We start from the raw sequence: 20,192 nt of genomic DNA, 5'->3' as shown, positions 1-20,192 counted from the left end.
CTAATCAACTTCCATAACAATGCAGATACAAACTGGTCACATGCAGCGAGGCCAAGCCTTTGTTTTTCTTTTTAATATCCCAGCATCCATCTGTAGTTATTGTCTCTTCGCCATCTGACTACTGATTTCTGTTTAATTCTCTTAAATAATTATACATCTGACTGTTTCCTCCACTGTTGGTATTTTGATGAGGGTGAGATGACCACCAGCAAAGAGCCACTTGTATTGCCATTTACCACTATTTGACCTCATTACCACAATGAGCTCAGAGCATATTGTTCCTTTTTTTTTTTTTTTTTTAAAGTTAAATTTAATCAGCAGCGGTGAGATTTATCGTCATAGGGGTGATTTATTTAGAGTATAGCTAAATGTTTTATATAGCTCTTTTATACAGATGAGCTTCAGCTGTGCTTGCTTTGCAGGTTTATGTCCTTCATATCTGCACTGCAAGCTGCACTGGTCCTGATGATGTAGTTACTGGTATGACAGTGATGCAATATGTATGACACATGATGTATTTATTGCTGCGGTAAAATGAAATATAGATGGACCAATCAGATTTCTTGGATAACTACAAACTATGTCTATAAGATGTGCACATGCATGAAAATCTAACACAAGTACAATTACAGTGCTGTATGTTCCAACCCGTGCTCTCATTCTTTTTAGTGACGCTTTGACTTTTGCTTTATGTATTTGAAAATACCGCAGGACAAAGTAAAAGTGGAACATGGCTACAACACCTCTGGCTACGTTCAACAACAACCCTGTGTATCACACCTCTGTGGCAGTGCAATGCAGCTCATCTCCTCTACAGTCTGCCTTTAAGTCTGGCTCAATAACCAAACCGTTTCACTATCTCCGTCATCTCATGCCACCACAGAGTTTCAGTGCATAGCATGCTGAAATTCTACAGATCAGTCACTTCCGTTCACTAATCATTGAGAGCTCGGAGGGAGGCTTTCAATCACTACATTGTCATGCACACAAGAAACCACGTTATTGGGAGATATCAGGTTATAGGCAGGAAATCAGAGAGCACATGTACTTGCACTGCAATATCCTCATTACTTTAAACCTTGTATCTACATGCAGCTGGTCAGTAATCACATTTCTCTTCTCCTACCTAGTATACTTTTGACCTAAGGCTGGCATGTTTTCAGTGTATTATTGATACATGAAGCTGTTTTTGTCCTGGTTGGACAGGAATAAGAAGTCACTTTACATGACATTTAAGAAATGAGGTTAATTTTGCAGTAATCTGCTTCTGACCATTTACAAAGTAGTAAAACATTTATTAATTTCTCATGGAAATAGTGAGTATCACCAAATTTAAGGCCTTAAATTCAAGGAATTCTATTGCTTTGAAAAAATTACCAATTATTCAACTTTATGAATTAATGATTTACAACTTTGGACACATCAGTCACTCTCTACAGCGGATGGTTGGAATAATTTTTATAAATCGTGTGTATTCTGTGTCGCAGTCAGTATTTTAATACAGATTTTGCCATTTGTATGAGTCAAGGCAATCCTTAAGAGAAAAACAGGTCGGTGTGTGTGTGTGTGTGTGTGTGTGTGTGGGTGGGTTTAGAGGAAAACCTAAAAAACAAAGTCTGCATAGTGCGGAACACAAATCTCAGTCGTTTTTTTCTATTTCTATTTATTCATGGAAGTTCCTGCCCAGCCAGTCAATACGGATTGTTCTGTTTGTGCTCACCATTATGTCCCCTTTGCACTCGTACAGACAATGGTGGGCTAACTCCTGGTTGGTGCCGCCTCCACACAAAACACTGGAGCAGGCCAGGTGCATGAGGTCTTCCACTGAAAGAGACAAAGACGGTGACTGTAAGTGACAGACAAAAAAAAACTACATTTTTCTATTCTTAACTTTTGCTATTATTTTGCATATAGTGATGCCAATATTTTGCACGTTTGTAAAGGAGGGAGCCAAACAACTACAGTTACAAGATAACTGATTAATATGATATTAAACAGCACTCTGGGAAGTTTTACTGTGTTATTATAGTGTATAAATTTTCTCCACAGTGACAATTTAGTACTGTATATTTTACCATGACATTTCATTGTATCCTTGGAGCAAACACCTCTTGTATATACTCTAAACATGCAAGTATCTCAATGTGATATGGGGCAAATAGGAAATAACTTGCGGCTCGAGACATCCTAAAATGCAACAGCTTGATTATGAATTTCTGAAAACACTCTCTCCAAAGTGATAAACAACAAAAGGTCACTTCTATATTTCACAAACAAGGAAATGACAGGATTCAGTATAAAACTAGAAAGTTTTAAAGGGGACATATGATACTTTTTGTGATTTCCTGTCATTTATATACTGTTATGATGTCGAATGTCTATGCTAAACATAGTAAAAGTTCCAAAACTTGATGTGAACATCCAGCCTATTTCAGACAGAGCTGAACTGAGGAAGTGCATGAAGAACCAGTATAAGATAAACAAAGCAGTTTTTTTTTTAACTGTAAATCATGCAAAAATATTCCAGTAGAGCCCCAGAAAAAAGAGAAGTAAGTCAGTCTTATTCCTGGTGGTTCAACAAGAAGAATAATCCTCATCATAATGGGCCACAACCTCAACAAATCATGCCGCCCCCCCCCCCCCCCCCCCCCCCCCCAAAAATCCTGCTCCTGCACCTGCATGCTATCTGCCAAACTTTATGCTTTCAATTTCACATTTCTGTAACACCGTTTTAGGTACTTTTCTCACCTTTCTTGTGGAAGTCGGGTTTTTCCTCCAGTTCGTTCATTGGAACCCACACCAGGTCCGCTCGATGCTGATCAAGCTCTACGGCGGACCGCTGCCTCAGCTCTGGCACCTCCGCCTGGTACCGCGACCCAATATTTATCCGTCTGGGAACAAGACATCAGTGTGAGTGACGAGGCTGGGAGTCGGTTCAATTTTGAATTCGATTGACTCTGAATTCACTAAGAGCCTCGACAGTTAAAGCAGTTAAATATTTCAGTCAGGACAACATGTATTTTATTTGAGTAAAGCTTGTTTTATTTTTGAGATCATATTGTTAGTTGCTTGCTTCTTTTTTCTACCATGATCTTTAAATAGTCGGAGGAAGATTGCTGTGGCGCTCAGACTGAGCACCGCAATTGTTGTCCTGGTCTGAACTGAAGCTCTCAGCATAATGAGTAAATGCAAATGCATTTCTTAAACTGGCTGAACTGAAAGTAAATGGATCCTCATCCTGCTGTGGGACGAAGGTCATGGTCAAGTGGGAAGAAAATCTAGTAAATCAACATGACAGCAGGTTTCTAAAAGGGCTTTACATGTCAATTGAAACCAGATATTTTAGTGCTGTAGTTGTGAAAATCATCTACATTGGCAGACAATCCTTTTCAAGGATGTCCCATCCTCCATTGCATTTCCAGTTGGCCTGGACTATTTCCAGCTGAGTGAGTGTGTGCGTGCGTGTGCGTGTGTGTGCATGTTTTCTGGCAGCCTCCCCCAGGGTAGGTGGGCTGCTAAGAGTTGAACTGCGATGGCTCTTGTGTGTTTGGGTGTACACCAGGCCCAGCTGAAAGCATGATTTATGGGAAGCTTCACTGGCTCGTTCCTGACTAACTGCTGAGCAGCCGGCACCAGTCAGGCAACAGCTTGCACAATGCTCCCCCCAAAAATGGCACCTCGCTGTTGATGCGGGTACAAAAAAAAAACCTACAAAAAAAGAATCCTTGAGTAATGGCTCTCGAGTTAAACTAAACGGAGTCTCGCTGTCTTTAAAACTCCCTGTGGTTCTGCTGGTCTAATTTTCGTAAACATTCAAACCCTCGATGGCTGTGTTTACATTTATGGGGTAACCTGGCCGGTGGCCATGTTCTACTGAAGGTCTTATTTGGTTTAAGCTGTTTACATACACCACTGGTACACTGCATTTGAGCATACCTGAGAATAAGTTTAATATCAACAAAACATGCCAGCAAACTCAAGAGGGATGAAAAAGATGACAGAGAAAAATGTCTTTTGTGCTTTTCTCCGTATTATTATATGAATTAATCATTATAAATGAAAGAGCTTTGACTGATTAAAGTTAAATGAAGTCACCTTGGGCTCTGAGAAATTATGGGAGGATTTTTTTTTTATTATTATCTGACATTTTATAAACTAAAATCAATCCAAAAAAAGAAAACCAACACATTAAATAATAAATAAAAATAAGATAGTTTCAGCTCTAATTATTCTTTCTGTCTTTTAGCCTGTACAAGCATTTCAACTTCTCGTTGCCGCTGCTGAGCCATGTGACTCTCTTGCCACTTTTTATTCTTCAACCACTCTCTACTACACTCGGGGATGGCTGCAGTGAAACTGCGCTGACTGCGTCACGTGGTGTTATGTGGTTTACTGAAACCCCTAGAACACATCGGACGCACTATAAAACACAGAAGTAGCAGTCGGGTTACAGTATCCGACATGTGTGTATATCTTGGCAGCGAAAGTGATAAAACTAGCACTTTTCTGGAGGGTTCACATGCGTCGAGATGCTGCCTCGGCTGATACGCTAAAGCCAAATACGAGATATTGTAAACTACTGGATACGCGCCAGCTGTAATCTAATTCTAGCCATGTTATAACTTCCACTAAAATTTGCATTTTAAAACTGAAACCAGCTTATTTGAATAACCAAAACATTCTCTGTGAGAGTGAGTGTCAGGACACAGTCACAGGTCCCAGATGGATTTCCTGCCATTAGTTTTGAAACAGATTTAAGGCTTTCATTTGGCCGTTAAAATGAACTTCTTATGACAGGATGCACTTTTAATGAGAGAGACATTAGACTGCATAGTTCTACCAGAAGGAAAATGCTGGCACTGATGCAAGCTGCGGATGACAGGGCAAAAGATTCCAGTGGTAACAGTGGCAGAAGGGAGGGCCGCTTTAAAGGATGGGTTTAGAATTTCAAGAAGTCTGTGCTCTCTCTCAGCCCACTGTTATGGTTTGAATAATTGATTGCAGAACTACTACTCCAGCTATGATAATGCATGCTTTTGAGGGCGACGTGTAATTTTTCTGAAATGACACACAAACCCCAAACCCACCCTTTCCATAATGGAATGGATGATTTTGGGATGAGGAGAGGGGGAAATACTCACGGCTCGATGCTGACCGGAGTGGCCTCGCTCATAGCAGAGAGAACTGGTGGTGTTATGTCGCAGCTATCTAAAAAGGAGCAGAAAGAAAAAAAAAAAACAACTCAGTGACATTATCAAAAAAAGTTTTTTTTCCTAAAAATAGGTACATTTTAGTATGAAAGCGCTAGGAAAACACTATTTTCTTTTTCCATTTATTCAATTTGGACTGAATACACAATGAGTTATTTAGTTAGGGCTCCATCTACAATCTGCAAATATTCATATTATTCAGTTCACTTGATATTTCTACTTACTCGAGCGCAACAGGCTGCGTGTGGCTGACTTGGGCGTTGCAGGAGGCGGCAGGCCCTGACTGCTGGCTGCAGCTGCCGCAGAAGAGAGGAACGTGGAGAAGTAGAGGCCGGAGCCTTCACGGACAGGGCTGAGGATCGGCGGAGGCGTGTAGGGAGGCATGGAGAGGGGGTTGTCGGCAAGGCGAACAGGGGAGCGTAGGTGGCTCTGGTAGGGCGTGATGCTGGAGTAGACGGGAGGGGCGATGAATAAACCAGGTTTAGGTGGTGGGATGAAGAGAGGCTCTGGCCTGGGACGCCGTTTGGACTTCTTGCCGTCGTCGTCTTTTTCCCCCTCTGTGCCACCGTTCTGGTAACGAAAGATCATTTTATAGGGAAATGTATCACATATCTTTGTGTACGGTTTGACCTTTAAATATTATGACTTAAAACAAAAAAAGGACACACGCAGCAGTTTTTCCCCTAGAATTTTTTTCAGGCCTGGTGTACAATGTTGTTGTTTTCGTTGGTCAGTCCCCCGCGTTAGAGCTTTTACTTTTTTCAAGTGGTGCCATGCTCATGTTAGCTAACCTGCATCCAATATGCTCTCGCTCTGCAGTAATTGAAAGGGACTCTGATAGCAGTTACAAGTGGAATAGTATCGCACAGAGGCTCCCGAACGCATATGATTATTGATTTCCAAATGAATGGATATTTGGCATTATTTTTGGCATTCAAAAAAAAAAAGATTTTTTTGGCCTGGTGGGGGGGGGGGGTGTTCTCGTCCCGGTGGCCCACCAGGCCTGTACAATTATAGGGGAAACACTGATGCACGCTCACATGATTGGCTGGCTGGCTGTGTGTTTATCCAGAGAGAGAGAGCAAGGCACCCTGACCCTCAACAGTATGGTACATATTGTACAGTACGGCGAGGCAATACATTAATAAAGCTAAACCCTGTTAATCTGCCTGATCTGGGGCAGGGCAACCAGTCCACCAAATCCCCCTGAAATGAAAGCGGGAAAGGGAGAAAAGTGTGGAAGGCTGAATTAGGGGCAGGGGAGACATATAGTATGGTGGGGGGAAGGGAGACTGTGCTGGGGGGGGTGACGTAGCATCAATGCAAAGATTTAATAGCTGGACTGACTGAAGATGACGGTGGAACATCGGCCTATTACCCCCCCCATTCTCTGTCAGTTTGGTAAATAATGACTTTGAATGTATGAAAATGTGCCAGTAACCCTAACCCTTAAGAATAGCATTAGAAAAACAACACCAAACATTTTATCAAAAAGCAGCAGGGATCGGAAGTGTACCCACCTGCTCTGAGCTTTCTGTCAAGGAGTTCCTGAGTGAGCGTCGCCGGGTGACGATGACCGAGGGCTTGTGGTCTGTGCGGCCGAGGTCCTGGGGGTTTGAAGGCCTGGGGGGCCAGCTGGAGGCCAGGGCTGCTTCATCCCTATCAGGGGAGGAGGGCTCCTGCCTCCGCACTGGAACAGACACGGGGATGACGAGAGGAAGGAGGCTGTCATCTCTAGGCCGCTTGGCGTTCAGACCCTCTGGTTCGGTGGGACTCCACGGTCTGTGGGGCTCCTGACGAAGAGGAGGGTCAGGGTGTTACAATGCTATTAATTTTTTTCCTCAAAACATAATATCAAGAAGCATATGCAAATGCATGACATTGTACACGCTACACTTGTGTTATTATGTTTTTGTGGAGGTAAAAGAGTGACCCCTCAAACAAAGCTACTATGAGGTAGTTGAAGCAAGTAGTTTCCCTTTGTTGTTGCTTGCTGTAGAGTTGTCATTGCAAAACTTGAAACTGCAGCAGCTCACAAGTTGATCCACTTTGAGGTGACACATTTTCAAATGCAACAGCCAGTAAAATCAACTTGCATAGCTGATACAATGCACTATGCAAGTGCGAAGAATGAAACCCCCTTGCAACTTTTACTGAATGTAGCTTAGCTTTCCAGCTTTGCACACCACAGCAACTTCAATCTTAAACTAAAATTTACTCGGGTGGCTGTTACTTCACCAAGGCAAGCTGCCAAATTATAATCAATAAAGTAAATGGGAACCTTGTAACTCACCTCACACAAAGAAAAAAAAACCCAATACGAAAACAAAAAATTTAGTCAATACTCAAACAGGGTGTTGAAAGATAGGTCAATACAACATTAAACAAGCCTGAAATGTATTCCTAAGTGACACAATCAATACCTGGAAAATGAACAATTTGAAAATTAAACTGAGCATTGAATTCAAAATGATCGTGCCTCTGCTGTTTAGTTTTGATTTCAACAAGAGCTTTTGTGCATCCGCACCTTGATATCGTACAGTTAGGTGCAGCGTTCGAGTGACACACCTTACACGCACGTCAACGGAACTGTCCCCAACAGCATGCTTGACATTTTTACTTTTGAGAAACCATAATGAGTGGGCACGAGCAGCCTGTGTGCTTCGGAGCAACGATCGACTCTGGAGCAGCATCAAAGCCATCTCAACCACCACATCATAGCCCCGATGAAGACAGATGCATGCTGTTGCTGCACTCTGCTTCTTCATGGGCAGAGAGGCATGCAGCAGTGTGGCTACACTGGGTCTGTGCTCATTATTGCTGGTGGAAAACTCCAGCCCCTACACCAGGGCGGTAGAGAGATATTCTGCTGAGCACTGCAGGCAGGGCAACCCTGCACCCCTCCCAGTATGGAGGGAGGGGGGAGGGCAAGCGAGGCCAGGCTGGAATTTCTCTCCTTTGATGGGATGGGGGAGGTGTGCAGGCATGTAACCAAACACACTGTCTGTATGATCAGCTACCCAGGAGGCAAATCCAGGGCACAGCCATACTGAACTACAGACATACTGACTCAGTGCTGTTTGGCAACGGAACTTGTTGCACAATCAAGGATTTAGCACATCAACAAAGATAAGTGTATGACTTCACATGGTACAATAAGGGTTATTTATCAAGTTCGTTCATGGGAAACATCTTGTGAGAGCCGAAAAGTAACATAAGTAACACAGACATTCTAAAGGCTGTATTTACCCTGTGAGAAAATTTGCAATGTTTAGTCTTGTTTTAGCTTCAGATTCTCCCCACAAGGCTGAGCTGAGCAGCTTAGTTCTATGGTGTACACTTTGTTGGGTGTTGATTACATTCAGCATCACTTCCAGCAACACGTTAATCACAAACAACACAAGTTTTGGCACAATTTTCCTGGCAGTTGCTTTAGGCCGTTTGTTCCAGTTCCCGCTCTTGTTCGGGGAGCTGAAGTCCCATTGCAATTATACCCTGGGATAACACTAGAAAAATAGATTTTCAGCTTTCACAAAGATATTCTCAATTATGGCTTCCAGCTTGAAGCGACGAGTTTAGATATAAACTGCTGTCATCAAGATTCAGAACACTCAGTCCTTTTTCTGTTTAAGTTTCTTTTTTTTTTTTTTTCTCCTGTGGTTCTTTTGCTTGAGAGGAAACAGCTGAGAAACAGATGAGTGAGCAAATAAACAAGGGAAACAGAAAGACACAAAAAAAGGATATGGAAAATAAAAAAAATTATAAAAAGAGAGCATGACAAAGAAAAGGGAACGATCAAACATTTTGATACAAGTCTCAAAGTTGAACTGAGGGCAGGCCACAAATACATACAGTAGATAACTTACCTTAACAACATGTGATGGTAGGGACTCCATTTCGGAGGCCTTCTGAGCAAGGGTCTCCAGGTTGACCTCCTGGGAGACCCTGCGTTTCCTGCGCGTGCTCTGTATGACACCCGTCGGGGCTGCCTGGATATCACGGGCACCGTTCTGGGAGCCCTGCGGTCCCGGAGCGGCTTGATCCGAAGAGGCAAGGAAAGGGTTGTCGGATGGTGCACCGCCTTCCTTGGATAACCGTCGTGATCTGCGAAGCTGCTGTTGGGACTGGAGTTGCGTCTGGGGCTGCGATTGAGACAAGGGCTCAGACTGGAGAGGGGGTTGCAGCGGATCCGAAGGCTGTTGGGGTTCTGGGGTGATGTCCTGGATGATCGGTTCCTGGATCTTTGGGGGAGCTGGAGCGGAGGACTCCTGGGAGTGTACCACCACAGGTTGTGGATGAGGGTGAGGGTGTGCATTTTGTGCACCGGGGTAATAGTCAAGCACATGAGGGTTTTTTTGTTGCAACTGCTGATGTTGCATTTGCTGCTGAATTTGGAGCTGTTGCTGCTGCTGCTGCTGCTGTTGTTGTATTTGCTGCTGCTGCTGCTGTTGTTGCTGTTGCTGTATCTTTTGTTGCTGCTGCTCGTGCTGTAGTTGCTGCTGCTGCTGCTGCTGCTGTTGTAGCTGCTGCTGTACGTGTTGTTGATGTTGAATGATTTGCTGTTGCTGCATTTGATGGTGCTGCTGTTGAATTTGCTGCTGGATTATGTGATGCTGCTGCTGTTGTTGCTGGCGTTGTATTTGCTCTTGCTTCTGCAGCTGCTGTAACTGGTGTGGGGGTTTGGCCTGTGTTGAGTAGTTAGGTGGGTTAGGCAGGGTTGTCCTGTTGCCTTGGAAGGTCTGATAGTAGGCTGGCAGGTGCTGCTTGGGCTGACCGAAGGCCAACTGAAAGGGCTGAAGCACGGAGCTTCCTCCAGGATGGGATGTGCTGTGCTGCTGGGGGTTCAGTGCCCCAGGTTTCAAGGTCTCTTGAAAGGCCTGGGACTGCTGCTGCTGTTGCTGCTCCCAGTCTAGGCCCCGAGCCTTAACAGCATCCCTGTAGGCTTCCACTGTAGGGTTGGGCCCCATTGGCTGCTTGTCTGCAGCTCTGTTAGGGGGCTGTTGATGTGGCTGTAAGCCAGAGGTTTCGTGCATTGACTTCACAAATGCAGTCTGGGTCCTTGAATCTGTAACGTTAACTCCACCGATGTAATTAGCAAAGTTTTGTCCCCAGTTCGTCATGGTGGTCCAGGAAGCAGCTCTCTGCTGCTGGGACAGTGATGGCTGCTGTTGACTGGGCTCTTGATGGGCCCACTTCATAGGCACTGTCTGCTGATAATGACCTCTGTTCTGGTCACCCTTATCTGGACTGAAGATGACAGAGTTGAGGTACATGTGAGGACCCTCTGGATTAGAGGTCACAGTACTTGCAGCCTCGCTCTGTCCGGGGTCTGAAGCAGTACCACCTGGAACATAATAGGATCCTTCAGGGTGCTGAGAGGTCTCCTTCATTGCTACGCTTTGTTCGTTGAAAAACGTGATGCGTTTGCCTGTTCTTTTAGTGCTGGGTTTCTGCTGGGCAGGTACACTCATGACGGGCATGAATAAGCCGAACCAGAAGAATATCTTCAATAAAACCAACTATTAATTCTCCCCTGGAGTCACTTGAATATATCAATCAAAAAAAAATATGCTTGAGTATACCCTTCTATCAGGTAGCCACAGTAATATAAATCTGCAAAACTACATTAACATCAATGTGAGGAGTAGACAGTTCAAACAAAAAAATCTTCTCTTTCCCTTTGCAGTTCTTTGTGACCAAGTCAGAGGTCCCCGGCCTGGGATTAGCAGATCTGAAGAAGTCTGCGTGGTTTTCTCATTCATGGGCAACACCCTGTAAAGAGAAAATGAGAGAGGGGTCAAGCACAGAGCCATCAGGCCAAAGGGGTCCCCACAGGGGGGGGGTCTCATTATCATCCCCGCCTCAGCCATGTAAAAACCTGCTGTTTGCTTTTTCAACAATAGACCTCCACTGAAAGGTATCTGGTGTGAGAATAGAGGAGGGGAGGGGTAGGTCTAAACTGTGTCATTATTCACTAAGCTCACATGACACAGGGATAAGGTCCCGCATGGAGGTGATCACGTATACCATCGGATCAGCCTATACTGTTCGAACCTGAGGGCTTGGAAGGTAGTTAATAGAAACAGCTAAATCAATAGTTGCTGGAAATGTCATTACAGGTTATTACTGCACCACATTAAATGATGAGACATGACATCAGCGCTGAAGCATCACCACACACTTGAGAAAAGTGTTCATCAGGGAAGCTTGATTACTTTTTTCAAAACCCCTCATATCTCAACTGACCGGTTACAGAAAAGATGCTCTCTTTTCCCGCCAAACTACTGGAACGTGACAGAAACCTCTCTTTTTACAACTGAATGAGTCATCAGAGGTGAAAAAAGGGAAACCGTGCCCTTTGAACCATGGCTGCAGAATCAAAAAGGAAGGGTAACTGAAAGTGAGCAGGCATGAGTCATGATGAAACGATCTCTGCGAGGGAAAAAGAGAGCAGGGAAAAAAAAAAAAAAAAAAAAAAAAGTTAAAATGGCCTTGCAGGCTTTGAAAGCTTGCAGGGGATCTTGACTATTGCCATGGTAACCCATTATGATTATCAAAAATATTATATGATGGCCATGTTTCGGAGCAGATTTTGACTCGATGCAGTCTGCCAAATTTCAAGATGCACGCAGATCCCAACTGTTTCTGTTAAAATTTGAATCCTTGCTCCATCTGTATAGAATAAAAAATCTTCTGTCAGTCTTCAGCACCAGTCAAACAATCCAAACAGAAAAAACATTAAGACTTTTCTACTGCTGCAAAAAAAATCGCAAAAATCAAAGCAATTGCTGCATGACAATATGTCAAGATGATTACATAAATGCTAGAATCTCCACGACACAGACTTGGCAAAGGCCATCTCAGACAACCAAGGAAGTGACTGACAATTGTCACCTTTTACTCGTGGCCTAGTAAAACACACATGCTTCTTAAAATAGACAGCTGCAGCTGTTCAGATCCTGCACTGGCTCAGGGGCACCACAGACTGAAACCTCAATGACCATGCTTTTTCGCTAACAAACACTGTAACTGCATCAGCACTGCCACGTGATGCTCAAATCCTAAGAAACATCCTCTATGAAAAAGGTGCATCATAGTTTCCTTGCAGAATGACCCTGCCTTGAAGCAAAATAAATAAATAAAAATACACACACAAACACTCACACACACACACACACACACACACACAACTGCTGATTACTGTGCCACCATGCTGTGTGAGGAGTCTATGTGCATTAAATCAGGCGCACACTCAATCTGAGGTGAGGGATCATCGTGACGCATCACAAGTGCAACCTTACACAAGCCTGGGGTTTAGCCCAATAAACAAAGTAACACGTTAAATTGGCTTAAAATAAATGTCAAGCACTATTAGCCGCCCTAATCCATCGCTGCTTCCTAATTTAAATCAGCCCGTGTGGCGCGGCTCGCACACCAGCGGACATAACGCGGCCTGCACGGTGCAAGAGACGACAAATAAAAAGAGGAAAAACATGCGGAGTCCTTCCAAGGCAGGTCTCTTCCTGGACCCCCCCTCCCTCCACATCACTCTCTCCCTCTCTCCCTCTCTCTCTGTGGCCAGCCAGCTCAGCGCTATTTACTAGCAACCCTTTGTTGCAGAAAACGGATTATCCAGTCACTAATGCCATGTCCCATTGCAACCAAACCGAGCCAACAAATGCAGCCTGTATGACCACAAAGTGTAGTTGTATGGCTGACAAAACAAACGCCGTGGATCGATTCCAACTTGTCAACAACGTTAATACGTCACATGTGTCTTTCAGTGCAGTCGGTCTCACTTTGATTGAGGCGTTAAAAACATCCTACAGACGCGCCATGAGCCCGTATGGAGGTTCTATCAGCAGCGGTGCGCGCCCAGTCCGTCTCGGCGAGGTAAACAAAACTTTGTCATCAAGCCGTGGCCACAATAACATGCACTGTCGACCACCATAGTAATCGACACCGCGTCTCCTGTCTCTGTCTTTCTATTTCCCCCCCTCCCCTCCTCGATACTTACTGTGTTTTGTCATGAAAGCTGCTACTAACGGCAGCTCAGCCCGCAGGATCGCACACTCGCAGTTCTGTGCGGCCAGTGGCGGCGGCAGCAGCAGCAGCAGCGGCAGGCCCGTACAATACAGACCTGCGATGATGACTGCATACATCCCCAAGGTTGACTCATGCTATGCTGCTGCTGACCTCACTCACTGGTACTTTTTCCCCTTATCCCCCCTCCTCCTCCTCCTCCTCCTCCTTCTCCTCCCACCCCCTGCTGCTGCAAAGTCAAGAGGGGAAAAAAAAGGGGTCGACGTCGGTGCGTAAACAGGATCCTTCCCGATCGGAAACGGAACGCTAATCTGCAGAAACGCGAGCGCAATGCCGCCGCTGTCTGTTGCACATTATTGCACTAGGATTGCACAAAAAAAAACTCACACTGCCAATGCGGCCTTTTGCTGTACACCGAGTCTCTCTGTGTGTGTCTCTGCTTGTCTTGTGATCCCCCCCCTCCCCTCCCCTCCCCACCACCTCCACCGCCGCCACCACCAGCTCGCTGGCCACACCTACTTCCATGCCCATAATAGGTCTTCCTCTGACATGGAAGGCGCTGTAATTTACGGAGCAAGATCCCTCTCAGTCCATGCGGGAAATTCCAACACACATGGGAGGACCGCGGGGATTGGAAGGGGAAGGGCGCACCCGGCTGCACTCTTGTTTTACATTCACTTTCCTTTCACATTCACACGAAAATCTTCCTGGCATGCACATGTGGTGGGTGTCTGCACATGACAGGGCAAGCAGTGTCTTTATTATGGAGGCTAAGTTGTGTGTATAAAGTATATATTTGTGTTCATATTAGAGGAGCTGGTGATGCTTGTTTTCATTTGAACTTAATCTGTTTTCTCCATTACTTGCAGGAAAGTCTATAAAATGTCAAATACAGTCACAGACTGTATCTTCCACTAGTTCCCAGGAACCAAATGGATGTAAAAATATTACATTTTTAGCCTGAAAAGCAGCCAATCCCCCAAAGTATTCACTTACTTTTTGCATTTGTGAAGAGAAACACAGTTTGGTACTTTTTACTGAAATAAAAAAGACTAAGTAAGCCAAAGTGATTCACTTTAAATGTTTCTACAGCTGTTTCCTACAGCTACTGTAGAGGCTACCTTTTTATTTAGCCTATTTGACATCACTGAGTGGGTCAAAGATCATCTTGCGACATTTGGGACTGGATCTACGTGGTATTACTTCATCCTGAAACTAATACTGAGCAGCCAACACTAATTTGATATTATATTACATTACACGCCAGTCTTTAGGTGCAACAGAGGCAAGCTAAAGTATCCTATTTATCCCAAAATAAAGGCCTTTTTCATCGCAGACCATTTTCACTTGTAAACAATAAAAAGCATAAATGTAATTAATGATAATTATGATGACACTGTTCCATTAAAATGTCCCAGTGAGCCAGCATGCAAGATACCAGCTTCCTGGACCAATGAAGTGAATTGATGATATTAATTAGACATGTGCTTTTCCTGCTATAATATGTTCAAATGTCTCCTGTGAAAATGCCTACTGATATTTCAGCAGTCAGACACTAAGAATACACCATGCCCAAGGTTTAGGTTAGAACAATGAACTGGACATTAACAGGCATGTTAGTTCATTAAAATCACAAAACCTTTACTAAATTAAAACTAACTAGTAGATATGAGGCTGGGCCATATGGGGAAAAGGTAACGACAACAGCAAGACCTTCTATTTTAAATACTGGCAACAGTGAAAACTTAATACTGGTATAGTTCCAAGTCCTGGTAGAAAATGTTGGAGACGTTGCAATATCATGTCACTGGACATGACCAAGCATGTGTCAGCCAGACTGTGCAAGGCCTGCAGTCTCCCTCCCAGACTCTCTTTTTCTCTCTGGCCCTTAAAATAACGTGCAAAGCCTAAAAACATTCACAGATGCAGTTGACAAGGAGTCGAGTCAGACTGACATGACTGCCTCCGTTGACACTGTCACTGTACTGGGAATTGTAGTGTGATTGTGTGAGTGTGTGAGTGTGTGTGTGTGTGTGTGTGTGTAAAACAGCCTTTTCTCTTGGATGCACCAATATGGGCTTTTGGAGCTGCTACCAGTACTGCTGACACGATTGTCGATAATTTGTTTAGTCATCAACATTAAAATGAATCAGCACCTAATCTGATAATCAATTGAGTAACTTTTTTAAGCAAATTTGCCAGATATTTGATGAGTCCAGCTTGTCAAATGTGAACATTTTTTTGCTATTTCTGTTATATTTAATTGTAAAGAGAATATCTTTACAATCTTTTTTGACAGTTGGCTGAACAAAACAAACAATTTGAGGACATCATCTTGGGATCTGGGATAGCACTGCAACAGTTAGTCAATTAATCGATTAGGTGATTGATTGTTTTTGGTCATATTTTAAACAAGAAAAGCCAACATTTTCTAGTTCCAACTTCATAAATGTGTATATTTTCTGGTTCATTTGGTCCTCTGTGATAGTTAATCGAATATCTTTGGGTTGTGGACTGTTAGTCGGGACAAAATAAGACATTTTATGTTGCATCTTGGACTTTGGGAGACAGTGACTGAGATTTTTCTGACATTTTATAGACCAAACAACGAATCGGGAAAATAATCGACAGATCAATCAATAATGAAAATAATCATCAGTTGCATCCCTAATGTTTTTCAGACATAACATAGCACCAGTGACTGAGATTTTTCACTATTTTCTGACATTTTATATCAAACAACTAATCGAATAATCAGGAAAATAATCGACACATTAATCAATAATGAAAATAATTGTTAGTTGCAGTCCTAATCTGGGAAAATGTGACAGGCATTTTGTGTCTTTACCTGGAAGATCAATATAGATTTTAGACTGATATTGTCAGATTTAGGACTACATATCATGTCAATGACACATTTTAGTAAGGAGGATTTCATTGCACAGCTAAGATCAGGGTTAGCTGGTTTAAACTTCAGCTACAGTTAGGTGACACTTGACACTGGGTGTCTGTCCTCTGGGACTTTGTGGGAATTTGACATTTTATGTGTGTGCGTGTGTGTGTGTGACGGGATGGGGGGGGGAGCTAGCTACATTGTTTAAAAACAACTCATCAGTGTGGCTAATAACAACGCCCTTATCAACCATGAAGCCACCAAACCATAAAAAAAAATGCTAAGCACGAGTTGACAGTACGTTAATTTACTTACATTAAACTCGGTCCCTCCATGGCACACAGGATTTCATTTCCCTGTGATGACGGTGCCCTGCAGCAGCTAAAGTTGACGGTAAGCTAGTGTAACGGTGGCGACGGTACTGACAAAATCACTTCAACTTTTTTTTTTCTTTTTTGCAGATTCCTCCACAAGGCGTCACTTCTCAGCTTCACTTTGAGACACTTCTAGCTAGCAAGAGTCGATGACTGTCTGCAGCCCATCTTTGGGGACCCGCGTTTACAACGTTAGAAAAGACACGGAGCGATTGCAGTGGTAACGTCGATTGTAATGCTAAAAGTAGTTGATATCACTGCATAATCTGTTCAATGGCCGCAGTGTTGGTGAACATGAATAATAAAATAGGTTGTTGAGGCCGCGTACCGTTTCTGATTTTGCTGTAGCTGCCTCAACGGCTAAACTGCACCTAGGAAAAAGACGACCGAGTGAATGTCAAGATAGTTACTGTCTGGTGGTAGATTGGATCGGTCTCGGAACTCTCGCGATATTTTTATTATAACCCTGATATAACCCTAACCTCGCGAGAGCTCGTCCCTCGGGCTCATCCAACCTAGCATTTATCATGTAGTAGACATTGAGGAAATAATTGTCGCACTTACGCATGGTTCGTGTTAGTGTCACACGACGCTGTCAGTTATTCATAGTGTCAGTAAATACCTTTTGGGAAAAATAGATATGGTGGGCTATAAAATATGAGACACACTGATTCACTGTCTAACGGAATTCAAACGAAAGCGGAAGTTGTTGACAGGGAAGCCTCTTGCTTCGCTCTGAATGTGATGAGACTTTTTACTGTGTGTGTACTTTCTGCTAGCCTACAGACAGAACGGACCTGTTGTGTAATGTAAACACTGCAATTACAGTAGGTTGTGTAAGTAGTTAGCCATTTTTTCATGCACAACGGAACCACCCGCTCATAAAAGCTGAGATTTGTTGCCAGGTCTGGTTTTCAAAGGCACCCCTCAGATATCAAGGCTATAACGCTGATCTTCAAGGATGCAGGTGCAGAGAGTCGTTCTCAACTCCCGACCCGGTAGGTAGGATAGTTAGTAAAATAAACTTTTTTTCTCACAGCAGAAGGTGACCCTCTATTCCTGTCAATCGTGCTGTAACATTACTGCACCCGTGTGGCTAATGTTTACTTAATTGCACCACTTCTCTTTACCCAGGTAAAGACGGGGTGCCAGTTCCCGAAAATTTTCGCCTGGAGAAGACTAGTTTAACACCTGACCTGAAAGATGGGGAGGTCCTTGTTCGGACGATTTACCTATCAGTCGACCCTTACATGGTAATAATACAGTCAGAATAGACATACTTGGTAACATATTGTATCTTAAAGCATATGTTTACTGACTGTCTAGAATGGATGCATCTTCAACAGATGGTCCCACTGCATAATCTGCATGTAAAATTTAGTTAAAGGATAGGTTCACAATTTTTCAAGTCTATCTTAGAACATCAGTCAGGTGCTCATATGAACACTCAAATACTTGACCTGTGCCAAAGGTCACCCATCACTCCAACTTAAATCTTTCTCTCTTTGCCTCTCAGCGGTGTAGAATGAATGAAGACACCGGTGCTGAGTACCTGCTTCCATGGCAGCTGTCTGAGTGTTTGGATGGTGGAGGTGTCGGTGTGGTCGAATCCAGCCGCTGCACTTCTTGCAGCGAGGGAGATGTGGTCACTTCATTCAACTGGCCTTGGCAGACCCATGCTGTTATGAAAGGAAGTGTCTTACAGAAGGTATAAGCATACTGTTGTGTGTCAACAGTGGCACATTGTCCATCATGACTGGTGGATTAGGTCAGATTTCTTCTTGCAGAAAGGATAATGTCTTTATGATGTTATGCACTGACTGACCTATGTGAGAGAAAAGCCTTGTATTACTTGAACGGATATTATCATTTGTGTTTCTGTCTATTGCAGTTGAATCCACAATTGGTTGATGGGCACTTGTCCCACTTTTTGGGTGCAGTTGGCATAACAGGCCTCACTGCACTGCTGGGCATGAGGGAAAAGGGTCATGTATCCAAAGGGGCCAATCAGACCTTGGTGGTGAGCGGTGCAGCAGGGGCTTGTGGCTCCTTAGCTGGACAGGTAAATACAGCTAACTTCAAATTTAGAAGTTAAGGTTTGTGTGCCTTGAATGACAGTTATCTGAGATTCTGGTAAAATGCATAAAAACAACAGCTTGTTTATCATTTGAATCAGCTAAAATGTTCCTTGACATTATCCTTGTTTTGATGGATTTAAATGTAAGAAAGATTAAGGCAAGATGGTTGGTGGGAACTGTAGAGTAATTGTTATATTTCAGAAACCAGACTCCGGGTAGCAGATTTAATCTAGCTAACTACAAGTTAGTAACATAAACACAGATTAGATTACAGAAAAAAAGGAAGTGAGGCCCTGATTGTATCATTTCGATTTGCTTTTTCTTTTTCCAGATCGGCCGGCTGGATGGTTGCGTGAGGGTTGTGGGGATCTGTGGTTCTGAGGAGAAGTGCAAAGCTTTAGTGGAAGATTTGGGCTTTTCTGCTGCCGTCAACTATCGCCAAGATGACGTTCCCACAAAGCTCAAGGAGTGCTGCCCTGATGGCATTGATGTTTACTTTGACAATGTGGGAGGTCTTATCAGTGATACAGTCATTGCACAGGTACTGCTCAGGTTGTGTTTGTGTGCATGTGTTACTTTCATTTGCTGTTTTGTTTGTGAGCAAAATCTGTGAACACTTAGGTGTTAGTTGTTTTTTTCCTTTCCAAATTGTGACAACAACATTTGCAAAATAAGAAGTGGTAGCTGTGGGTACTGAAGTGCTTCTTGTTTGTCTGAAAAACTCAACCCGACACTTTGACCTCCATGACCTCTTTCCGTACTTCCAGATGAACAATGGCGGCCATGTAATTCTGTGTGGACAGATCTCACAGTACAACAAGGATGTTCCATATCCTCCACCCCTGAATGATAAGACACAGGAAGCTCTGCAAAGAAAGCACATCACCCGGGAGCGATTTATGGTGCTTAACTACATGAGCAAAGCAGAAGCTGCCCTCTGCGAGCTCAGCCAGTGGGTTAAATCAGGCCAAATCAAGGTGAGGAGGAAATGGTTGATGATGATGTGTGGTTTGCTGCGTGGGTGTCCTTGTTTGTGTGCAGAATGCATGCCTTCTCCCTATCAGTATCTTTGCATCGTTTGTAATTTTGCTTTGATTCTGCAGGTGCTGGAAACTGTGGTTAACGGCATTGAAAATATGGGAGGTAAGTGAGTTCAAATTTTTTCTCTATATTATGATTTTCTGCTTTTTTATTTGGCAAGAGTTGAATCATTTGTATCCTTTCCTTGCAGTTGCATTTTGCTCTATGATGAAAGGGGGAAACATTGGAAAACAAATTATAAAGATATCAGAGTGAAGAAAATCAGCTTCCAGCAGACTGCTCTCACCAGACGCCTTGGGAAATTAACCTACAGTTGCCTCTCTATCATTGCCATTAACACTAACTTAATGAACACTGGTAAGATATTGCACTAATTAGTTGATGCCAGTTGATTACAATGTAGAACCATTAATGAAAAATGACATAATGTTCTTTGAAATTAGAAAAATGAAATAAAATGTAAAAAGTGTGCAGAAGCTTGTTGCATTTTAATATTGATTTCAATGTTTGGAAATTGGTGCTGAAGTTAATAAAAGCAAATATTTTTGCTTGA

The 20,192-nt window shown here is 43.3% G+C and overlaps 2 protein-coding genes across 5 annotated transcripts in view; one reads left to right on the top strand and one right to left on the bottom strand.

Annotated features, from left to right (window-relative positions):
- mideasb (mitotic deacetylase associated SANT domain protein b) overlaps positions 1-16,549 on the bottom strand; it is a 26,904-nt gene extending 10,355 nt beyond the window's left edge. The window contains exons 1-7 of one of the 3 annotated variants that reach the window (XM_044375734.1): positions 16,462-16,549; positions 9,077-10,982; positions 6,731-7,003; positions 5,435-5,780; positions 5,142-5,208; positions 2,749-2,891; positions 1,721-1,824 (exon numbers count right to left, since the gene is read on the bottom strand). In XM_044375734.1, coding sequence (XP_044231669.1) covers positions 1,721-1,824; positions 2,749-2,891; positions 5,142-5,208; positions 5,435-5,780; positions 6,731-7,003; positions 9,077-10,690 — 2,547 coding nt within the window. In that variant the 5' untranslated portion in view covers positions 10,691-10,982; positions 16,462-16,549. Of the gene's footprint in view, positions 1-1,720; positions 1,825-2,748; positions 2,892-5,141; positions 5,209-5,434; positions 5,781-6,730; positions 7,004-9,076; positions 10,983-13,227; positions 13,424-13,640; positions 13,727-16,461 lie in introns of those variants that run through there. The other 2 variants (XM_044375735.1, XM_044375733.1) reach the window with 2 other exon arrangements.
- Positions 16,474-20,192, top strand: ptgr2 (prostaglandin reductase 2). Of its 2 annotated transcripts, none has more exons than XM_044375740.1 (8): positions 16,474-16,539; positions 17,655-17,773; positions 18,037-18,228; positions 18,412-18,582; positions 18,930-19,139; positions 19,366-19,575; positions 19,702-19,741; positions 19,830-20,192. In XM_044375740.1, exons 2-8 carry the CDS (start codon positions 17,771-17,773, stop codon positions 19,892-19,894), a joined length of 891 nt encoding a protein of 296 aa, XP_044231675.1. In that variant the 5' UTR covers positions 16,474-16,539; positions 17,655-17,770; the 3' UTR covers positions 19,895-20,192. The 2 variants fall into 2 exon arrangements, with proteins under 2 accessions (XP_044231675.1, XP_044231673.1); XM_044375738.1 differs by lacking the exon at positions 16,474-16,539 and adding an exon at positions 16,547-17,518.

The sequence above is a fragment of the Thunnus albacares genome, chromosome 15 (genome assembly GCF_914725855.1).
Source record: "Thunnus albacares chromosome 15, fThuAlb1.1, whole genome shotgun sequence".
Lineage (NCBI taxonomy): Eukaryota > Metazoa > Chordata > Actinopteri > Scombriformes > Scombridae > Thunnus > Thunnus albacares.
The sequence above is the reverse complement of the archived record's forward strand: the minus strand, read 5'-3'. Positions and strand labels throughout refer to the sequence as shown.